The sequence below is a fragment of the Natator depressus genome, chromosome 3 (assembly GCF_965152275.1).
Source record: "Natator depressus isolate rNatDep1 chromosome 3, rNatDep2.hap1, whole genome shotgun sequence".
In the NCBI taxonomy this organism is placed as follows: Eukaryota; Metazoa; Chordata; order Testudines; family Cheloniidae; genus Natator; species Natator depressus.
In genome coordinates this window covers 55,800,431-55,822,426 of record NC_134236.1, presented here as the reverse complement: position 1 = coordinate 55,822,426, position 21,996 = coordinate 55,800,431, and the positions used below count along the sequence as shown (strand labels likewise).

At 37.0% G+C, this 21,996-nt stretch overlaps 1 protein-coding gene across 6 annotated transcripts in view; it reads right to left on the bottom strand.

The window, feature by feature from the left end:
- ADGRB3 (adhesion G protein-coupled receptor B3) overlaps positions 1-21,996 on the bottom strand; it is a 604,312-nt gene that overhangs the window by 332,920 nt on the left and 249,396 nt on the right. For 4 of the 6 annotated variants that reach the window (XM_074947913.1, XM_074947915.1, XM_074947914.1 and 1 more), the window contains 5 exons: positions 21,460-21,570; positions 15,709-15,870; positions 9,152-9,316; positions 4,344-4,508; positions 3,273-3,437 (listed from right to left, as the gene is read on the bottom strand). In XM_074947913.1, the coding sequence (XP_074804014.1) occupies positions 3,273-3,437; positions 4,344-4,508; positions 9,152-9,316; positions 15,709-15,870; positions 21,460-21,570 (768 nt within the window). Of the gene's footprint in view, positions 1-3,272; positions 3,438-4,343; positions 4,509-9,151; positions 9,317-15,708; positions 15,871-21,459; positions 21,571-21,996 lie in introns of those variants that run through there. The other 2 variants (XM_074947918.1, XM_074947916.1) reach the window with 2 other exon arrangements.

Genomic DNA, 21,996 nt, shown 5'->3' with positions numbered 1-21,996 from the left:
TCTCCAGAGTCCTGGTCCAGTGCCCTATCCCCTAACAAAACTAACGAAGCATAGTTTTCACAAATCTTGTAAAAAAGATGGTATAGCTGGAGATAATTTATCAGGTCTCCACATTTATACAAAACTTAAAGCATTGGCATCAAATAAGTAATGATATTAAAATATTTTCCCTTTTCTCATACGCTATCATAAAAAGTTGATATCTCTTTTTTTTTGCAGGGAGAGGAAGATAGGGATGGATCTCTCCAGAATTGCTCTGTTCTATATTCTCCCTCTGAAGCTCTGGTCCTGGCCAATGTCAGAGACAGGTACTGAGCTAGATGGTCAATTGGTCTGACCCACCATGACAGTTCTTATGTTATTATCTTTCGTGTGAAAGCATTAGCTATTCTTTAGTAGAAGCAGTTGTGTTCTGTCATCTTTAGGTTAATGTAGAAAATAATTGGTCATCCCTTCCATTAATTATCAAGTCAAAGCAATTCATATGTTATGTTTTTCCCTTACTTAGAAGAGGCACTTGGTGGTGAATTTGATGGATTTGTTTTGAGTAAAAACTGAATGACGCATAAATATAAAAACACTGTGGAAAAAACATTATAGGAGCTTCCATTAACTTAAAACCAAAACTAACACTGACTGAACACAAGATATCATCAAAAAGGAAAGGGCATTATATTTTTCTACGAAAATTTATGAAGGCTACATTGTTTATAAATATCATTTGAAAATGGGCTCCTGTGATCCGATCTTGTCTGAAAAAAGATGCACTTCTGAAATGTGTTAACAAAAATCTGATATATTAGATTACTCTTCCATTCTTGATGTGGGGGGAAGGGACACTGGTTGGACTGGGAGATGAGGCATCCCTATAAGCCTGGCCAGCATGGTGAAGAGGTGTGCCCTTCCTTATGGCATCTTATGCTCACGTGGATGAGAATTGCCTTCGGTAATAGCATGGGCTTTGTCCTACCCTCTCCCTCCCATTGATCATGGTTGGCTCATTTGAAGGGCCCTTCTCTCTGAATTGGTCCAGTCATGTGGCTGCAAGTCTTCATAAAGCTCCTTCTGGGAATGAGCTGCCACTTTACTGGTGCCCAGATGACCCTCCCACCCTTCTCAGATCCTTAGCTTGTGTAAATTGGTAAAAATTATATACAAAAGTAGAAGATCTGGCTGTAACACTGGCGTAAAACTAATGTCAATAACAGAAGAATCAGGCCTTTTGTGTCTGTCAGATGCTTGATGATCATCTATCATAAAAAGAGAAACTAATTAGACACAAACATTTTTAGTGCTGCTTTTCTGAACAATGTTTACTGGCTATGAAAGAAACATTAAATTAAAAAAACTGCTAGATTAGGATGATCATTCCTTCGTGATTTTGGCAACTTTCTTTAATCTATATTTCAAAATGTCTGAAAGAAAAAAGGGCCAGGTAAGTACAGAGTCATTCTTATACTGAAGCCTTGACTTTTCTTTTAATTTCCCAGTATCTTTGCTTAAATCTTAGCTATACTGGGAGATGAACAGTAACTCTGCCTCGAAACAGTTAAGTCAAATTTATCGTTAAACTTCTATAAATGTGTGTATAATCTCCTGCATCATTATTATCATTTGATAAAAGTTTTAAGTTATGATGACTCCTGTTAGCATGCTGATTGTGATCTGGTGAATCAAGTCAGTAAACAAATTTAGTGAACAGCACATAATGCTCTGAGTGCATTTGACTTGTAAATACATTTGTAAAATATTTTATTAACAGCAGGTGGCAATCTTTGAAAATTGGATTGTAGCTGTATGGTTTTACCTCTAATTCCACAAATGCAAATGATTTAAAGAATATTTAGTAGGTCGAGACTGGTTTATCTGAATGTCTGCTTATCCAGAAGATTCACATTAATCCTGTTTTAGTCTACTGTGCAGCACTACTATGGAAAAATTATATTTTATGTCAAAATTTGTATTTCTTTATGATTACTGCATAGTTATTTTGTATTGCTTTTCAAATAATGTAGATTATATTAAAACTATACACCAAAGAGAACATTTGCATGTAGTTAATTACTCTAAAATATTATTTTAGATTTGTAACTACAATTACTCCTTTGTTGCTGTTGGAACGTGTTGTTCTAGTTCATAGTTTTATCTTCATATTTTAAATTCTGTTCTTGGGGATGGGATTGGTGTCAGGGGACAGATTTTGCTTCTTAGGAATATGTGGGTTTGAGAACACAGGTTTCAGACCTGATAAGCCCGCCAATTCCTGACCTGCATTGTCCCTACCATTCAAGTCCCGTGTTTCCAGAGCCGAGAATGCAAGCATTGAAACGCAAAGTGGAATTGTTCAGGGGTGAAAGAGACTGCTAGATTCACTTTATCATAACCCTCTTCAGAATTTAGAACACAAGACTTCCAGCATGAAGGACTAGCACATAAAATCACTAGACCACATAGCCCCTGTTTGTTATCTTGTATTTGTCTGGTAATGATTATTCTGCTTCAGGTCAATGCCTCCACACAGATAAACATAGAAAGATAAATTTGTATTCACCAGCTGTTTTTGCTTAGTCATCACTTTAGTAGTAGCCCAAATTTTTTCTTAAGTGTCACCCAGGAAGATTTAAATATGTGAGCAGGACAACACAAAATATGCTGCAAAATGTGTTTAAATATGTATAGTAAAATTGGAAAGATGTACGTCCTTTTCATTTTAACCACCTTCCTTTTATAATATATTGCTCACATACAGTATTAATTCATTCTATCCATTACAGTAGAGTTCATTCTCCCCCTCCGCCCCCTTATCTTCATTCCATTTGGATGCCCCAGCTGCACGACATAGAGGCCTTTTGTATGGAGGATAAAAGAAGAAGACTGAATCCGTGAATTACAAACCAAACCAAACCAAAAAGACCTAATCTTCTCAGAAGCTGCATTGTCAGTGATGTTTTCTATAACAAATTATCCCCCCCAAAATAATGCAGTTGCACCTATGTTATGAAATGTTTTTCTGGGAGCTTCAATTTTTTCCATTATAATTTTATTTTTAAAAAAATACTTCATCCTTTAAGCACTCATTGGGCTAGACAGTGTCCACAGTCATGGACAGAAATAGCAATTGCTTGTCTGGATCAAGGGCATGGTAGGACCATTTATGAAGATTGCTTTTTACGTATTGATCCTACCTCAAATATAATATATTAAAGTGATTTATGTCAGTGAGAAACCACACTGAATTACATACAATAATAGTATTGATATTTGCTTCTCACCAGGGCACTTCTGTTCACTGCATCGTCTGATCTCCTCACCAGTTCCTTCACACTGTTGCCCAGTCACAGCTGCACCTTGACAAATTCTTATTCGCCTTTCCCAGCCACCATCACATGACTTGGAACATCCACTCCAGTGACCCCATTGGTTCCACTGACCGTTAGCTGTTTGGAGGAATGTCATTATTAGAATTGTGACAGACTGCACTGTAAGAAACTATTAAAGCCAGAATTTTCAAACTTGTTCACTAAAGATAGGCTCCAAACATTATTCATGCATGTAAATAAAAATAAAGTCAGTGGCAGTTGTAGGTGCTTGGTGCCTCTGAAAATCAGGCTTCTTTAATTGTTCCTCAGTGAATCACAACTCAAGTTTAAAAAAAATCACTGCACTTAGGCTTTGAGTTAAGCTACTGCTCTGAAGCCTGAACATGGATGTTGTCGTCTTTGTATTTTTTCTTTTCTCTGTATGTACTGTGTTTTGTTATTGTATACATGTGTATGTAAGAAACAGCACAATAAAATATGCTTTAAAATAAAAAAGATCCCCCATATGCTATTTAAAGGCCAGATTTTACATGCCCTGGCAGAGTAAAGCAGTCTCAAACTAAGTGTAAGTATAATTTACTCACACAAGAATTAGTTCCTTTATATACAATTTCTTCTTGTTCTTGAAATGCATTGTTTTCTAGTTCTCAACTTTTTATTTCTAAACATACTTGTTTTTAAAGAAATACTTATAACGCTAACACATAGGAATGCCAGCCTTTCAGAGGCCAGTTTTTTCAACTTTACTGACATCCCATTGTCGTCAACAGGCTTTTTATGTGAGTAAGGATTAAGGCCCCAATTCCAGAAATGAATCAGTGCAGGAGACGGAGTGCTGTCTATGGGACCCAGACAGGCACAGGGTCAGCCCACGCAGAGAAGTTGTAGGATTAGAGCCTAAATGATGCGGGCCAGCAGGATTGGGGCTTTAGATCTCTTTTTAATTGCAAATTAATGACATGAATGTTGCACTAAGTCAGATTTTTCCATATGAATCATTTCACCTTAGAGGATCCTACTTACCTGTACATTCTGGGTTATGGCACTCTCTGCTTTCAGCCCAAGGACCTCTGCACTCAGAACCTCCATGAGCAGCCGCAGTGCACTGTCGACTTCTCTGCTGCGTGCCATTGGAACACGTCACTGAGCACTGACTCCATGAACTCCACTCTTGCCACTGTCCATCAACTACCAGCAACACATAAAAGACAAACAAGCCAACATTACCATCAAATCTATGCAGTAACAGAATGGTTAGTTTTATCATAACCAATTTCATCTGCACTTTGAAAACTATTTTTTAAGACAGAAATTGCACCAGAAAGCATCACTTTAAACTTCTTACAACAATGGCGTTTACATTATTGGTGTTTTCTTGGTTGTGGTGGGATTGTTTTGTTTGTACAGACTGTATTCTGATACACTGGGTCACATTTCCAGAGCAGGTGAACCTACTAAACATGCCAATCAAAACTCTGCATTCACACTAACAGCAATTATTCTTTGTGCAAACCATTACCCAATACGAATTCACAAATTTAGCTGGCAATACCCTATTATTCACCTATTGTCCTTCTTTGAAAATCTGGCCTTACGAGTACACGTACACTTAAAAACAACACAACTGTAAATCAATAACTTCAACTGCCCACCCTGACTTCAAGAGTCTGCATTTCACTTCTCCAAGATAGAGAAATCACAAAAATAAAGCAGTGCTGGGACGGCAGCACAGTGTTTTAGGGGTTTGTGATCTCACCAGTTGTAGAGGAAGCAGAATTCTTAAACAAAATTATTGAAAGTCAAATCACTAAATTAAAACTAACTACATCTGTATCTCTCTTGTAACCCCCTTGGGGTTTAGAGAGCACAGCCCCTTTAAATCTTTTTCCTGAGGGGGGAATTGCTGATTGTTCCAGAAGGAGGAAGTGCTGTTTGCGGGAAGAGGAGCAGAGAGAGCGGGGAGAGCAACAGGGATGTGTGCCTGGAGCTCCAGAGAGAAGCGCTGCAGCAAGCAGGCCCTAGTGAAGCAACCAAGAACCTGCCCAAGCCTGGGAGGGACAGAGCGGCTGACCGGGGATACCCCAGAACAGGAGCCAGGAGGAGCACTGTGCCAGGGAGGAATCGCCCAAGAAGGACAAACTGGAGCTGGACCCAGTATCACTGCTGCCCAGAGCTGTATGGGGCTGTGATTACTGGGGCTTGTGACTTTGCATTGGGAACAAGGAAGGATGCTGTTAGCTAGTTAAGTGGGGAGGTTGTTGCTCTGTGTAGCTTTGCAGAGAGCGGCAGAAGAAGGCACAGGAGGGGTTTGTTGGGGAAAGTTCACTGGCGCCAGAGACAATGTTCCCTCTAATTTTTGACAGGCCATGTGCACAAAAAATGTCTTCTGTGCAAATTGTGGTGCTTCTGTGCAAATTTTTGTGCACGCCGTGTGTGTGGGGTTTAGGATCTGTGTGCATGCGCACACGCACACAGCTTAGAGGGAACAGTGGCTGGAGGTGACCAGAAGCACCCAAGACTCACCACTGGACTGGAACTTTTCCCTGGACTCCTGAACTCGGTTTGCAGACACATTGCTCGGTGTCTGCCCTTTCAGACTGTGGTACCACTCGGCCCGTGGGGCCTTGTGTTGAATGCAACCCTGTTTTACCGCTCCCCCTATATTTCCCCCTGTTGTTTTTCTCCTTTCATCCCTCTGTAAATAAACATTTCCCTTTCTTATATTCATTGTATTCTTCTGGTGTGTGTGTGTGTTCATTCTGGGAGGGTTGGAACAGGTGCCCTTGGGGTGGAAGGGACTTTCCCTGCTGCATTCCTGTGCATGCCTTCTCTTGGCCAGAGCTGCCTGCAGAGCAGACTCCATCTTGGCCACGAGGGCGCTAAAGTTACACTCTATACAGTGAAAAACTGAGATTAAAAATGAACCCTTGCCAGTTTGTCAGTCATGTAGTGGCATCTGAGACACCACAGGTTTCCCAGGACCTCAAAGTAAAAATAAACAGTGTCTCACAAACCAATGAGATACAGCTGGTGAATAATTTGCAAAGGAGGACTCTTCCGGTTTTTGGTAAAGTGTTATTTTCAGGGTTCTGTTTAATACAAGGGCTCTGCACCTCTTCTATGGGCAGAAGTCTATATCAGACGGTAGAGCCTGGCAACCTATTCAGCAGAAAACTGAAGCCTCTCCAGGCACGAAAACTGTTTTTTTTTTTAATCTTTTTATCATGAAGCCTTACCAAAGAGGAAAACATGATGGAAACTACATTTTAATGCCTCTTTCTTCGTTGTTATCCATTACTACGTACTATTATTTAGGGCAAGGCAGGTGAAGCTGTGAATATAAATTAAAGGTTTTGAAAGCAATTGTATACCTTTGAAATTAATGGGAGTTGATGGCACTCAGTACCATATAGGTCAGACCCCTACTGCATTGTTTTTATCCTACAGTCTCCTTCTCCTTTGTCCTTGGTGTACCACCCCCATTTGCCCTTATTACCTGCAGCAAATAGAAGCATGGGACTGTAAACTCACCTTCTGATACACCATCAAATAGCTCCTTTGCAGAGAGCCAGGCATGATGATTCAGACTGTAGTACTGAATATTGTTCAAGCACATTATAGCTGCTGCTTAAGACAATAAGTAACAATGAGCCGCTACTTTTAAATGTTGCATTGTTATGCCAGGAAAGGGCAAATGATCCACAGGCATGTAATCACTGTGGGTGAAATTCACTCCTGTGCAGAGAGCCTGCAAAATTCCTATGCACCACATAAGTCCAACATAAACCCTACTATGACAGTTTAAATGTTTGGAGGTTCAGGAGGAGGCACATTCCTTGTGTTTTCCCTCAGCACAGAAGTGAATTTTACACTATAGTAGCACCATCTCTACTCCTATTTGGTATTTCTCACTTCCTCAATTTCAGTTGAGATTCATATATGATATTATGTACTTTTCTGGAGGCTCATGTAAATGTGCTAGGGTTGCATTCTTCCTGCTCACATATTGTTCTTCTCTCTGTGAAAGCAGTGGTGTAGACCCATGTGAATTTCACAATGGTGATGACAGCTTGTGTGTCTTCCAAAAGGCTCAAGTTACCAGAACCAGATTGTGTGAAAAAACTGAACAGCTGGCAAAATTAAATAAATCACAAAAAAGAGGCACAAAAAATTGAAACTTGTCACAGGTCTGGTCCTCGGAGAATCTATTTTCTAATTCTATAGGGACCTGATGCCCTAGTCTTTGATTTCTCTCTTGTTTATTTGTTAATGCAACAGTCTCAAAAGTTATCATTTTCAGAGTGGCAACATTTTTTTGAATTAACACAATGTTTTCTTCTCATTTTATTTTATTTATTTTTAAATTTTGCAAATAAATTTCAATTTTCACTGCCAAAAATATGGGGTTTGAAAATCAGATATTTCAAACCATTGCATAGAGTTAATGGACAAAGTCTCCATAATATCTTGTCGTACCGAAGAAAAGCAAAATAAATGGCTTTCCACATGTCTTGTTTTGGGAAACACCTATAACTGTAGATTACAAAATGATGTCAGAGCATAAAAGAGATTTGTTGACTCCTAATGATCAGGTTACAGTTCTGGGGAATGGTAGCTGGCAAGCTATGTCAGGCCGATGAAGAAAGCTGACGTATGTTACCTCTTAAGGGAAATGACTTTTCAACAAAACTTAGACTTTAATGCAAACATCACCGTCTTTGATGGGAAGTTTCCACTTATGGACATGTATGTCATATTGCTACCTGTCTCACTCTAGTCATGAAACCTTTCTCAAAGTCTGGATTCAATGATTCATGTCTTTGCAGCAAGTTTATCCATGAGCAACATTGTACTGCATGCCACTCAAAACTCATGACCAGAACTGCATGCACTACATCCCCTTTTAATAGTTTTTTTGCAGAAGGCCCTAGGATTAAACTGATTTAGAAAAAGCTTAAGAGAGAGTATTTGTAAAGCAAAACCTCATGGAATTATTTAGATAATTTTGTCATTTCATTTACAGATACAACTTCTGTAAAGAGTAAAAATACTGGTTAAAAATGATCACAATCAATCCACAGACATTTTAAATTGCACGAAGAAAGTGGCTTGTAATAAAGTCAGTTATTTTATTTTATTTCAGTGTGAAAGGCCAATTTAAAATCTATGCACCATTTAAGTGCTTAGGTTTTAAATGAAATTAAAATGGTGTATAAATCTGTGCTGATCCTCCCTCTGCACAGGTGAATAAACTAATATAAATAATTAGAAAGAAAATCTTTGTCTTCTAATATTTCTAAATATGTGACATGTACTGTGTGTAAATAAAAAGGTACTTATTTATTATTATTAAGACCACCTATCAAGGTATATTTAAAATGTACATAATGGATAATCAAAATGAACACACTTGGAAAGTTTCCCCTTTTTCCTACCTTTGGTATGTTGCTTGTCTTCTTAGGTGTCCTTCCTGCACTGGGATCCCCTAGCACAGAATCCCACACCATGCAGAATCTGTTTGAAATCAATGGGACTCCACATGGATACAGGGCTCCTTGATAGCACATCCCAGTGCAGGATAAGTTTACATTGTAAACTCTTTGAGAGAAGGACCTTGTCTTTGTGTGTCTGTACAGCACATAGCACTATGGAGTTGCAATCCTGATTGCATCCTTTGGGTACTACCACAATAACAGATGATAATAATACTTCCTACCTATAAGACTTTGCTCATCAAATATTCAAGTGCACAATACGTAATAATAAAGCAAGTCAGAAACAAGCTACACTTAATTCCTGTAGCTGAGCAAATAGTTACTCTACAAGCTCACCGGGGCAGAGAGCAATATTGCAAGGTTTATGTTGTGTTTCAGGTCCATCACACGATCTTCCCCCATACTGGGGAGGTATACATGACCTTGTTCTTGTTCTTTGGCCTCGACCACATGTGAATGAACACAAGCTCCAAGGTGACCACTCCTCCCAAACTCCATGTACTGTAACAAAGCAAACAGGACACCGGTAACATAGAAGATTAAAAATAAAAACAACTACATTCTAAAAGGGACTATTTTGCCCAACATCAGAAAAAAACTAGTGTTTAGAAGTTTGCATCATTAGCATATACAAATTAGCTTTAGAAATTCAGTTGACTAAAATAACATCTTATTCTCCATATACTACATTGAGCTTTGACAAATTTTATTTGATCTTTTATGAGTTAGTCTAATCTCAATACAATTAAACTAAAGAAAAAATTGTAAGAAGTATGGCCTACATTTTCAAAGTGACTAGTGATTGTGGGTGCCCAGCTAGAGACATTTTAAAGGGGTATGAGTTTTAGTGGACAGGTAGTCAGCACATGAAAAAATCAGATCCATTTTGGGTGTTTCAAGACAGGTGGCTAAAAGCTCAGACAGCCAAAATCACTAGTCTCTTTTGAAAATATAGTAATTTCTTAGTCTGTGACTCTGGTACCTTAAGGACCTCAGCTTGCAAGTATCATGACAGGATATGGCAAGTATCATGACAGGATATGGTCCTAATGTTTTTCTTCAGGTTAACTTCAGTTTTGCATTATTTCCTGATATGACAATATGTGGGGAATGACCAGATTTAATAATGCATGCCCCTCTACATCAGAGTTTTGGACCAGAATATTTAAATTACTTTCTGAGATTATAATATGATATAAATATATACACATAAATATTTTATATAAACAATGACTTCACAAAACAAATAAGGAATGCTATAGCAAGCATTCTTCCTCAGTGTTTTCAATATAGAAGAAACTGATATACATTGTATCTTAGCCTAGATACCCTTACATTGCATTTCTTTTTCAAGAAGAATCTGAGTCAAATTTGAGATGATTCCACATAAAAAGCACACTATAAATAATTAGCAAAATTCTGTAAAAACTCAGTTCCAGAGGAATAACCTCTTTAAAGAGAGAAATCTTGCAAAGAATGTTTTAGTTATATTCTAGTTAATCTAAGAATATGTTGGATAAAATCCAAGGACCTAGCACCCATCCTGAGCAGCAAGTTTGGTATGTGTCACACACACCTCAGTTGTCTCTGCAGGGAATCCCCCCTAACAGGCCATGGAGTGTCTAGGGAGATGGAATGGTGTGCTACAGCCCCAACACATCCATGGCATGGAGCTGAGGATCAGCAGTGACAGATTCTCTGGTTTTGTCCTCACTTTCCCTTGAGCATTGCCTTAGGGAACCTCCATGGACCTGGCTCTCTCCTGTCCAGGGGTCACAAATCCCTGCTCAGCTACCCCAGTCAAAGCCTTTGTGTTCTCGTGCAGCAAAACCACACTGGTTCTACCACCAGGTGAATCTCAGTAGAGTGGAGACTGGATTTGCCTCATTGGACATAATCATGAAATGATATGCAATGTCAATGGGAATTCTACCTGTGGAGAGCTTGAATTTCATTCTCTTAGGAATATAGCAAGGTGTATTTTTCAAAGATATATTGAGATTGAAAGTTTTATAGATAACTTTAGAGAAGACAATTTCTGACAAGAAATGACTAGCTTCATGTAAGTAGATATTTTACTTTTTTTCATCAACATGAGTCCCCTATTGCTGAAAGCTTATTGAGTTGGCCAGATACAAAAGGTCTGCAAAATACCATTATTATTTCACACCCTATGTTTCGAGTTGCTAGCTTCATCAACTTTCTCATATAAATATTACATCAATATGCATTGCATTAGCAGAAAAATAGGAGCATTCTAAGTGAATGTTAAATTGACAGATTTTAGTCTATTAATCTTAAAAACCTTGATTAACCTTGACAACGTAGTTAAATGATGAAACCCAAAGCTTCTGAAAATTAATAAGCTGATAAATATATTTTTGCCTAAGCCTTTATATTTCATCTGTCTACAACAGGCACTGTTCATGGAGAGATGTTATGATTCAACCACAGCATTTGAAGCACTTTTGCACTGGCAATGCATTACATTTTCAATCCAGCCCTGACCCCAAGGATCAAAATTCTTTTGATCAGATGAACATGAGAAACCAATTTGTCAGTTCAGGTTCTGGAGGGCTGTTAAGAACAGCAACAATGGAATAATTTCATTTGCTGCAGTTATAGCTGAAAAAGAGGCTCATGCTGAAACAATGACCATTTCAAAGAGTACAAAACATATAAAGCCAATTCTTCCAGGTCAAGTTAAGAATAAATGGTAAATTTTCATTATATTGCAAAAGATATTAAATGGGAAAGCTCTTGGTATTAAGTAGATATGGGCTAAGAGAATGTTATTCAGTTTTTGATATACATCAGGGTTAGGGCTAGTGTTTAGGCTTGACAGTCTTAGATTTGATGATGTCAGAATATTGTAAATTGTCCCCATAAGATTTCATTTCAAAATTGCAGAATTCTCATGAGCTGTTCTTCAAAGGTATTGCACGAGCATCTTGAGCCAAAAATCTTACAAGACTGTTCTTGCAAAATTTTGACTGCAACAAAACCATAACTCTAAAATAGTTTCCTTATGGTTTGGAGTCTGACCAAGAGCCAGAACAGTAGCTGAGTTTGGATCTCAGGGTTCAAAGCCAAACCAACCTTTTCTCTGTTCTGGTTTAGGTCCATCTCCTACATTAAAGAAACTGTGGGTTTAAAAGCAAGTCTTCCATGGTAAAACTAGCTCCACATAATCTTTCTTTATTTGGTATCCAACTAATTGTTGACAGGGTCAATGTTGGTTTATATGTGTATTTCCCCATGGGTTCGCTGAGAAAATAGTTCATGCAGAGTGGCTATTCTCTAGTCCCACCATCTCCTGGCTTAAACATGCTGAAGTGCAAACCCACAGTGTTCACCGTAAGCGACTTCTGCAAGGTTTGAGGGGAGGCATCAGATTACCCTAGTTACGCTCCTTCCAAGAGATTTTGGTAGTTTTTGTTGGATCTTAAGATACCTTCCTTTACTCTGTGTTAAAAGAAGAAAAGATAATTTGGCCAATGATGTTCTGCAACACAAGGCTTAACAACCTCATATAATGAAATAAGAGTGCTCTGGCTGAAATTAGATTTCGGCCAACATTTTCAAAAGTGACTAGTTATTGAAATTATAAAGAATTAAAAAATAGTTACTTCATAAACTAACTAGAAAAGTTCTCTTTTCAATATCGGGAGTAACTACTATTCCCCAAGGTGTTGTTTCAATGCTAATAATAAACAGAAATGACATTCAACAGAGGAAAAAACATAGAAATCACTGGTCAAGTGGCTTTGCTAATAGTTGGAAACCAGTCTGTGGCCCAGCTCACCATCAGATAATAGTGGGACTAGTGTGTACCACTCTCAAAGCTCTCCCAAAGATAGTAGCACTACTGTACTTGTAAATGTACTTTACTGATATCAGGGAGAAGGATTTGGGGGATATAAAGAGATGGTGACTGAAAATGCATTGCCATCCTCGATCAGGAGGTGAGTTGTTTTCTATATTAGCCATTTAAAAGTCTAAGAGGGAGAGGGAGATTCCATGCACTGAACCTCATGGATAGGGGCTTGGGGTACATCCCAGGTACCTCACTGTGTATTACTTTTTTATTTCTTGGGGGGCAACATTTCTAATGAGGAAACATTGTTACATCTCTCAAAACTGGCCTTTTTTGATGCATCACATTCTGCAATGAGCATTCCCCAGGATACTGTGCATTCATAGATTATACAGCCAGAAGACAGTATTGTTAATGTTTCGTATGTTTTTTGTGATCAAAGTGAACATGAGGCATGGGAGCTGTTAGTTGGCTATCCAGATAGTATTTATTGGGATGCAAAAGCTTGTTCTAAATTATAGTATCCACTAACTGCTTGGCATGGATGGTAGAGGTGAATGGAATCGGAAACACAAGTCAGTACCTGTATATACAAGTTGGTGTTTTCTTTGGTTTTGTTTCCCCATCCCCCTCTCTTTTGCTGGCCAACAAACTGTTTTGTCTTGCTTTAACCAGGGGTAACCCTGAGAAAGGGAATATATTGAGGACAGAGGGTGTTCAAACATGCTAATAATTGTATGGCAATCTGAGCATTTCAAGAGTCATTTTCTGGAAAAGTAAAGGTTTAAGGCTCTGATCCTGCAAACTGCTGTTTTGAGCTGGACTCTGTATAGTCCATGTAGAGTGTCCATGTACAGCTATGTAGAGTGTCATTGGAGTCAGTGGGGCTATAGGTGCAGGGCTTTGGCCATGTGGAGTATGTTTGCAGGATTAGTCCTACAAGAAATTAAAGTGAATTAGTCTAAAAAAAGGTTTTAAAAAGGGGGGCAGGAGGTCAAAATTGAAATGTAACATTTTGACCAACGTGGAACAAGAATTTTTTTTCATTTCATTAATATTTTTGAGATTTTTGACTTTTCATCCCAATTTTGAGATAGGAAAAAAATTTCCAACTCTCAAAAAATATTTGAGCAATGGGAAATCCATTTCCCATCTCATCTCTACACAGGATAACTCGTGACAGCTGGGAACCATTACCCATCACGGGTATCTGGATATACGAAGTCCTAATAATAAAGCTATGGCCAGAGGCTGGAGTTCCAGAGGTGGGAAGCCTTGGCTACTCTGGAAAATGTTGTTGAAGAATTAGGTGGTCATTTTGTGTGTGTATCTTTTTACAGTGTGTTAAAATCACATTCTTTAAGAATTATTTTTGTGCACTTGGATGATAAATTACTTGACTTTTGCATCACATGGTAATAATGGTGGGTTGTTTGGTTTGGTTTTTGAATGAGAAGGGTTTTGACTCTTGAGAAGAGAGACTACATATAAACTTATCCTAGAAAATAACAGAACAGTTGCAGGGAGGTTACACATTAGTTTTCAGGTAGTGCTGGAAGGACCATGATAGTGGTCAGAAATCTGAGCTCTGGGCTATGTGCGTGCATGCAGTTCAAAAGGGGCTCTTTAAATAGACTTATGATTGTTTTTTGTAGATTGCTATTATTTCCTTCATATTTTGCTATTTTTAAATCAAGAGACGTTCTTACACAATGTATACCGCCCTTTGTTCTTCAGTGAGCTATACAAATCTCTCCTGGAAATAATAGGTATTCTTGTATGGACACATATAAAATGGTCCATTCCATCCTTGTTCTGGGGTTCCTACATCATAAAATATTGGGCAATTCATATTGAATTTTTTATCTAGAACATAGTGTAAAATTATCAAAGGTTGACAATAATTCTCATTAAATTAGTTGTTTACTGGATAAGCTGTTTTGTGCTTTTATAATGCCTTTCATCTCAAAAGTTCCCAAAACATTTTAGAAATTGATATACAAACTGTATAGGAATAACCACCATTGACATGTCCCCTCTACCAGGGTGAAACTGCAAGTCTTTAACACAAGATAACTGTAGAAGACTGAGTCTACAAATCATTATCCAGTTACGTAGGGCCCCAGAATGCTCTGTGCCTGGATCTGTCCCACCTCCCTACTTGGAAGGGAAGAATCAATTGCCTTTCCTCATAACCTGCAGACAGCTCTCTGTAGTCCTGGGCTCCTGTGTTGCAGGAAGGTTAGAGAATGCATGTACCTGGAGGGAAGAACATAAGTCTTCGACTGCAAAGATTTCATAGAAAAAATAATATAGTCTATTCTATAGTTCTATTCTTTATCTGCTGCATCCCACCCCTTATAAGACATACCCCAAAGGCAATGACAGCCAATAGAGCATGAGTATTACTGCAGGAAGTCCAGAATTGTAGTGGAAGCATAGGGCTTCTATACAGGTGGCCATGTGCCTGATGTTGTATGCTCATGGAATCAGGGGTCTTGCTGGCCAGACTCTTGGGTTTTTTTTTCATGTGATGGATAAATCTTACCCCTCCTTGACAGAAGAATGTAGAGGAAATTCCACAAGGGGCATTCTTATGATCTCATGAATGATTCTCATCCTTCAGGCCATAGCAAACTAAATGGCTAAACAAATGCAGTGTCTGATGATATGTTAACTTCACCACCACTGCTGATCAATGGAGTTTTTACATCTACTTAGTGTGTTGGTGTTCAGGATTTCTTCCCCTAAAAGTGCAATCTGTATTGTGCCTTTCCCCATCTCCTTTATCTAGAATACAGAAAACCTACAAGCAAAAAAAGGATGATACAAGGATTTTTTTAAAAAATCTGGAACTGAAGGAAAAAAGTATTCTTCTTCAGTTCCTTGGCTGTTCTGAAACAGGAAATAATCACTTACAAAATAAAAGTTCACAGATGAATAAGAAGTACAATTTCCATTCTAATTAAAGTGCTTCTATGCAATTCATGTTTAAAGAAAAAGGTATAGTTTGAAATTCTTAGCATTATACAGTTCAATAACATCCATAATTTTATTGATTGGCTGCTAACACTACCTGGACAGAGGGCAGTGTTATTGCAAACCCTTGATTCTCTTAAAGGGCCGCTGCAGTGTGTCCCGTAAGGTGATACACAAGTTCTGGTTCGCACCTGCGACCCTTGACCACAAGTAACTGAACATGTGCTCCATTGGGCCCACTCTTCAACACCAGATTCACCTGTATTCAAGACAACAAACAAACATGAATACTGTCATGAGTATTAATAAAGATTTTTGTTTGCCAAAGTTTATTATGGCATGCAGGTATAATTTAAAGACAAATAAACCAAACTAAAATAAACTTAAAAGTTAATGGAAAGAAAGCACCTTTGAAAAATGTTCAATGAATAGAAAACAAACACACTTAAAAGCTGGAGAAAAACCAATTTGACCACTTGGCATCATTTACAGCTTCCTTAGAATGTCTTTCAACATTCCAGAAACAATACTGCCCTTAGCACACTAAAACAACAGAAAAGTCTAGTTTTTCATAGCTAAAAATTATTTATTTTTCACTGATTGTATTTATCTCTCCAAAATGAAGGAAACTAGATGATAGTTTAAGGAATGATGACAGCAGAGTCAAATTTTTAAAAACAAAACAAACTGAAAAGTATTGAATTCCCTTTGGGTGAGAGCAGCATCTGAGAGAAGATTCCTGACCCTCTGATTTTACCCATAAACAAAAAAGAATCTTTCAGCACTTTACTGTAGCTACACAGACTATTAAGCTGAATGGTGGGCTAAGAACTTTGATTTAATATTTCGTCATAGTGCTTCATTACTAGCCTTTGATATGGGGATGACCTAAACTGTTTGCTGCTCTAGAAACTGTTACTGCATACAGTAATTACCGCTATTTTCAATGGAGTTATGTAGTCATAACTTAATAGAACAAATAATTTACAGTGAATTACTTAGCCAACAAATATATCTGCTATTTCTGCTCAAAGAATATGTATAAGGAGATTGCAATATCTTCAAATGCATTTGTTATTTAAAAATATCTGACTTTTTTTTATTCTATGGATTATCACCAAAAACAAGAGTCTCCTATTCTTACTCATAACGTGTACTACCTTAGTCTTTGAGCAATCATACTGAAATGAATAGGATTACTTAGCACAAGGCACTACTCAATATGAGCATCGGTGACAAAATCAGGTCTGATTTGTGAATATTTCCTATTAGAGCTGAGTCATTTGTTGTTAGTGGTGAAATCTACCACACGGTATTACTTCTGTTCCCTGACCTGATGCGTGCACAAGCATTCTGGTATGACTACTTGGGCAAGGGTGTTTAAAATTCATTTTCACTTGTGTCTCTGAAATCCTTTATCTGAAGGCATTCATGCTAGGAAAATACAGAAAGAGCAGGAACCTGGCTGAAGCAAATTCATTGAACAATCTCTGTAAGTAATCATGGAATCGTATTCAGCTAACTGTAAAATACAATGCCATGGACCTTATCAGGCCATTGATTTTAAACCTAAGTCCCTTCTGAAACAAACTGGAACTTATATTTAAAAATCAATGTCATTCCATGATCTTTTATCTTGAAGTAATTATTAAAAATTAAAAATCTTGTTTGTATCCCTCTGTCTTTATCTATTCTTCCAAGGTTTTGCCCACAGCAGCAATCACGAAAACTCTGCAGCCAGGAAGACTCAGGTAGGGTCTTCCTTGACTACTGTAAATGTCATATAGTGATTTGTCCAGAAACCAGGCTCTTGTAGCAGGGCATTCAGCCTGCCCCTTTCTCTCCACAAAGCAAGCCCATCACTTTTGCCGCATGTCTGGTCTCCACTACTCCATTAAACAGGAATCCTAAGGATATTCAAAGCCTCCCAGAAACCAAGCACAGCACAATGTGCCACTTATTCAGTATCAAGCCAGAACAGTTTAGAATTAAAACATACAAATCCTCTAGCCTTTCATAAAATTGTAGAACATTGCAAAAACATCTATGAATAATGACAATTACTTAAGGTTTATTGAGGTGTGAAAGCTCACAAAATGTGAATCTTGCAAGCATTACACTCACTTGATACAAGGATCAAGTAGAAAATTAAGCATGTTTATTGTTTAATAATCTCTCTTGTGTGTCATTTATGATTTTGATTAGGCTGTTACATGACTTGCGTTGAGATCAGAGGAAGTAATGTAGTAGGTATGACTATTCTATAAGCAACCAGTAACTGTAAAAGTTAGAATTATACAATATACGCTATAGTCCCTGTGAAGAATGTAGTAAAAGAACTTATTGTAGTAGCACTTCTATTCCAGGCAAATCCTTCATTTTAGTTTCTTTCTTTTCCTACCGCTTTGACACTTGACTTTGCCTTTGTAAAAGTGGTTTAGATGAAAGGTCAAACAGCACAAAAAGTCAAAGCAATGCTTCTCAATTTGTTCCTCATTATGTAAAATAGTCTTATATACTGAATGCAAATTACCCATTATCCCACACAGACCTGGTGACAGTGCACTGCTATTAAAATGCAGAATGCAGAATTCAAAAATTAAAACTATTGGATAACTTATACTGGGGAAAGTTGTTCTTAACCTTCTCGATGTAATGGACAAAAGTAGTAGTTTAGTATTAAGGAATGTGATTGTATTTAGTGAGTTTTAAGATGAAAACTGTTTATTGAAAGCCTTGAAGAATCTATGTACCACACAACAGTATATCTTGGCCCCAATCTAGAAAATACTTAAGCATGTGATGAATTTTAAGCATGCAAGTAGTCCCTTTGAAGGCAATGGGACTACTTAGATGTTCAGAGTTTAGCACATGCTTACGTGGTTGCTGGATTGAAGCTCTAAGAAGTAACGTGACATGTCATGCACAAGGAATGGCAATTTTTGTGAGATTAGGAAACATAAAGAACAGATTTGTCTCACAAAATATTCCATTCCTTTTGCATAATCATGTTACTTTTTACTAATCCTTGCTCAAAGAAGCATGATTTATTTGATAATATTTTTCAGATGGGGAAGACACATTATGTAATTGCTAGAAAAATATGTCCTTTATATTATCAAATATGGACTAAAATTTTTCTAGATTAAGCCCAGGCTTTGACTCTCTGCCTAATCCCAGATTGCACTTCCTGGTTTTTTTTTTCTGTTTTCCTTCTGAATATTACAGAAAAAGTCTATGCTCTGTTTTCTCTTTAGCTGTTAGTTACTTTATACCTACCATGTTAAACCTATGACCTCAAATTAAGTGGTAACAAACTAACAATCCTTCTTTTTCCTGAGTTGCTAGACCTGTAGGAGAAAATTCTGTCTGGAATGTCTCATTGATCTGTGAAATACTTACCTGCATTTATATATTCTAAATCCCATAACATTGAAAGAAAGGATAATTTCAGGAACACAAAAATAACAAATATATGATAACTAAATTATGAGATTATTTATTTGAATTTGTTTATGTTGTACTGCCTTTTTTATGTTGTACACAGCTACACATACAAACACTTTCTTTTAGTACTGCATATTAGGCCTGATCCAACCCTATTGGTGTCAAAGGGATTGGCTCCAGTCTTCGCAAAACAGTACTGAACGTTTCTCATAACTATTTTTCCAGCACAATATGCATTTCCTAGAATGCAATTTGTACTTCTGCTGTGTCTTTGCCCTTTCATTGCATGAAAAAGGCATGCTTACAGTTTCACTATAGTTATTTTAAATTATTCTTTATTACATAAAAATAATTAAACAGACTAAAATGACAAGAAATGATATAAACTGAAAGAAATCTATATGATTTCCATTTTCAAAACTCCACTTGTTTTCTTATTGTATGAGTAAATCTATGAAGTATGTTAGTAAACCCCTGTGGTTCTGTTTAAGAAGATATCACATTAGTTGTATCACAAGAAAATGAATACATTACAGTGAAAAGATGAAATGATCACTACAAAGGAAAATCAAAATGAAAAGATGGAAATTAGTAACACTGTTCTAAAAAAGAACACAGTATTATTTAAAATGAGTTCCCTACAGTATGCAAAAGATATGTCCTTAGAACTACGCATGTGAATTTGTATTCTCTGCACACGCATCTCATGTGCGTTCTAAACAGGAGCTTGGAAACCAAGCCTGTATAATTCTGAACTTCCATATCCCACTTTGTTGTCACCATATTTCCAGAGTAGATGGTATTGGTGGTCCATTTGAAAGGCAATTCTCTAAAAGCCATAGAAAATGCACTGCAAATGGATGCATAGTTACTGTTCAGTAGTAGGTTTACAGTTAGTTTATATAAGAAGCTAAAACAGATTCTGAAATCTTTTAGGGTAATTATAAGAAATCAAGAAACGGCATTAAATCAAAAGGGTTAGTCTAAATAATAAGAAACTGACATCATCAGTCTGAACTAAATATGTAAGTAATAAGCTCCCGTTGTGCCTAAACAACAACTGTATGAAACCAAGGAACTTCTGAGATAATTTCATCCATTTATGCCTGACATATAACTGCAGGCATCTTCCAGTATTGTCGATTGGGTTCATGCATAAAAGCAGTCCCAGGTATTGGTGGGAGGGCAGCACCATTTGTCTTCTAAAATCTTTATAAAACCGGATCACTATAGATTTTTATATATTTATGTTTACATTACTTACTATACGACTTCTGAAAATCTGTTAAAAGTGTAAAGCATTCTACATCTAAGAAAGTCAACATGCAACTTCACTAAATGCAATCATAGCTCATTTACTAAAATGAATATTAAACTTGAAGCATTATGTAGGAAAGATGCAGACAATCTTCTAGATTAGTATCTATGGAATACAGTGTACATTGTTTCAAACCCATATAATGGTTATGTGGCACAAGGTTTCTGATGCAGTAATTTCTTAGAATACAGTAAAGTGGGCACATTAAAGAGTCAGCATATACCAACCATTACAACACAGTTGTATCTGAGATGCACTGTTATTATCCTATAATTAGAACAGGACAGGACGTCAGTATCTTAGGACCTGATCCACCATTTATGAAGTCTATGGGAGTCTTTATTTTGACCTCAAAGGGAGCTGGATTGGATCCATAGATACTATTGCATGGTAATTGTTGGTAAATGCTGACGTTTTAGAGACAAGAGCTGGGTGTAGATTCTTTATGTAATATTTTGTTCTCTTTATCTGAAGAAGGTGCAGTTGCTAAAATAAATTTGGAAAATATGTCTTAGACATAAAACTGTTAGATAATTTGCACATCGAATTCATACCTATTTATATATTTAGCAATTATGAATCTGGAATCTAGAGAATAGAGTATTATGTTGGGCCAAGGACACTAAGTGCTGAATACATGCACATTAAAGTCTCCTGATAATTAATTAATATGATAAATGCCAAAGAAGGGATTAGATTTCAGTTCTTCTATTTATATTAAAATTCTAATGCACTTCCTTAACATATATTTTTTGAAAAATGTTGATATATGGTCACTGTAAGCTACAGTTAATCTCTAAACTGGACTGTGTCTTTCATGTGTAAGCCTGCTTTAATTATTAAATAAACTCATGTTCATATTAAATCATTCAGTATCCACATTCACAGTGCATGTTTTTATATGTTCTACCTAATTCTCAGCTACTTTATTTATGGACTTTAACTGGTGGAAAAATAAATAAATAAATGGTTCAAAAATATCAGCTTAGAAAACTGACAGGTATGCAGTAAAAGATTATGGAACATGCAGTGGCTTTGCTAAAATTAACAACAGTAAATAGAAAAATGTAACTAATGTATTACCAGTTTGTGCCATAAATTTAGCAGCATCAGCTTGTTCCTGAGGGACCCTTTTCTCATGAACAGATCGAGGTCGCTGACTTTTAATTGTATGATCTCCCATCATTCCAAATTCTAAAGACAGAATAAAGGTTTATGAAAGCTTGTGTGTAGACATTTCTCAAAGGTACATACTGTCTCATGCAATATGTTCCTAAACATACCTGGACATTACTGGTAAAGTTCAAATGATCATGGCAATTATCAGCTTATTTTGCTAAACTCATCTTTTAACAACTGTACTTAAATTCATGTTTGCAGAACTTTAAACATGACTTTATTGTAAGAAACAATAAAAACATTCAATGTAGTGACACTTGTACTATAATTCAGCTGCATGTTACAAGACAAAAACAATTATTCAAATGGAGACATTATATTCTTATATTTTAAATCAGTGCAAACCACACCAGAAAATTACCACGACAATGTTAATTATTGCTGTTCTGTGACAGAGCCCAGTTCCTTGTGCAGAAAGCTCCCATTCCTGCACACATCCTT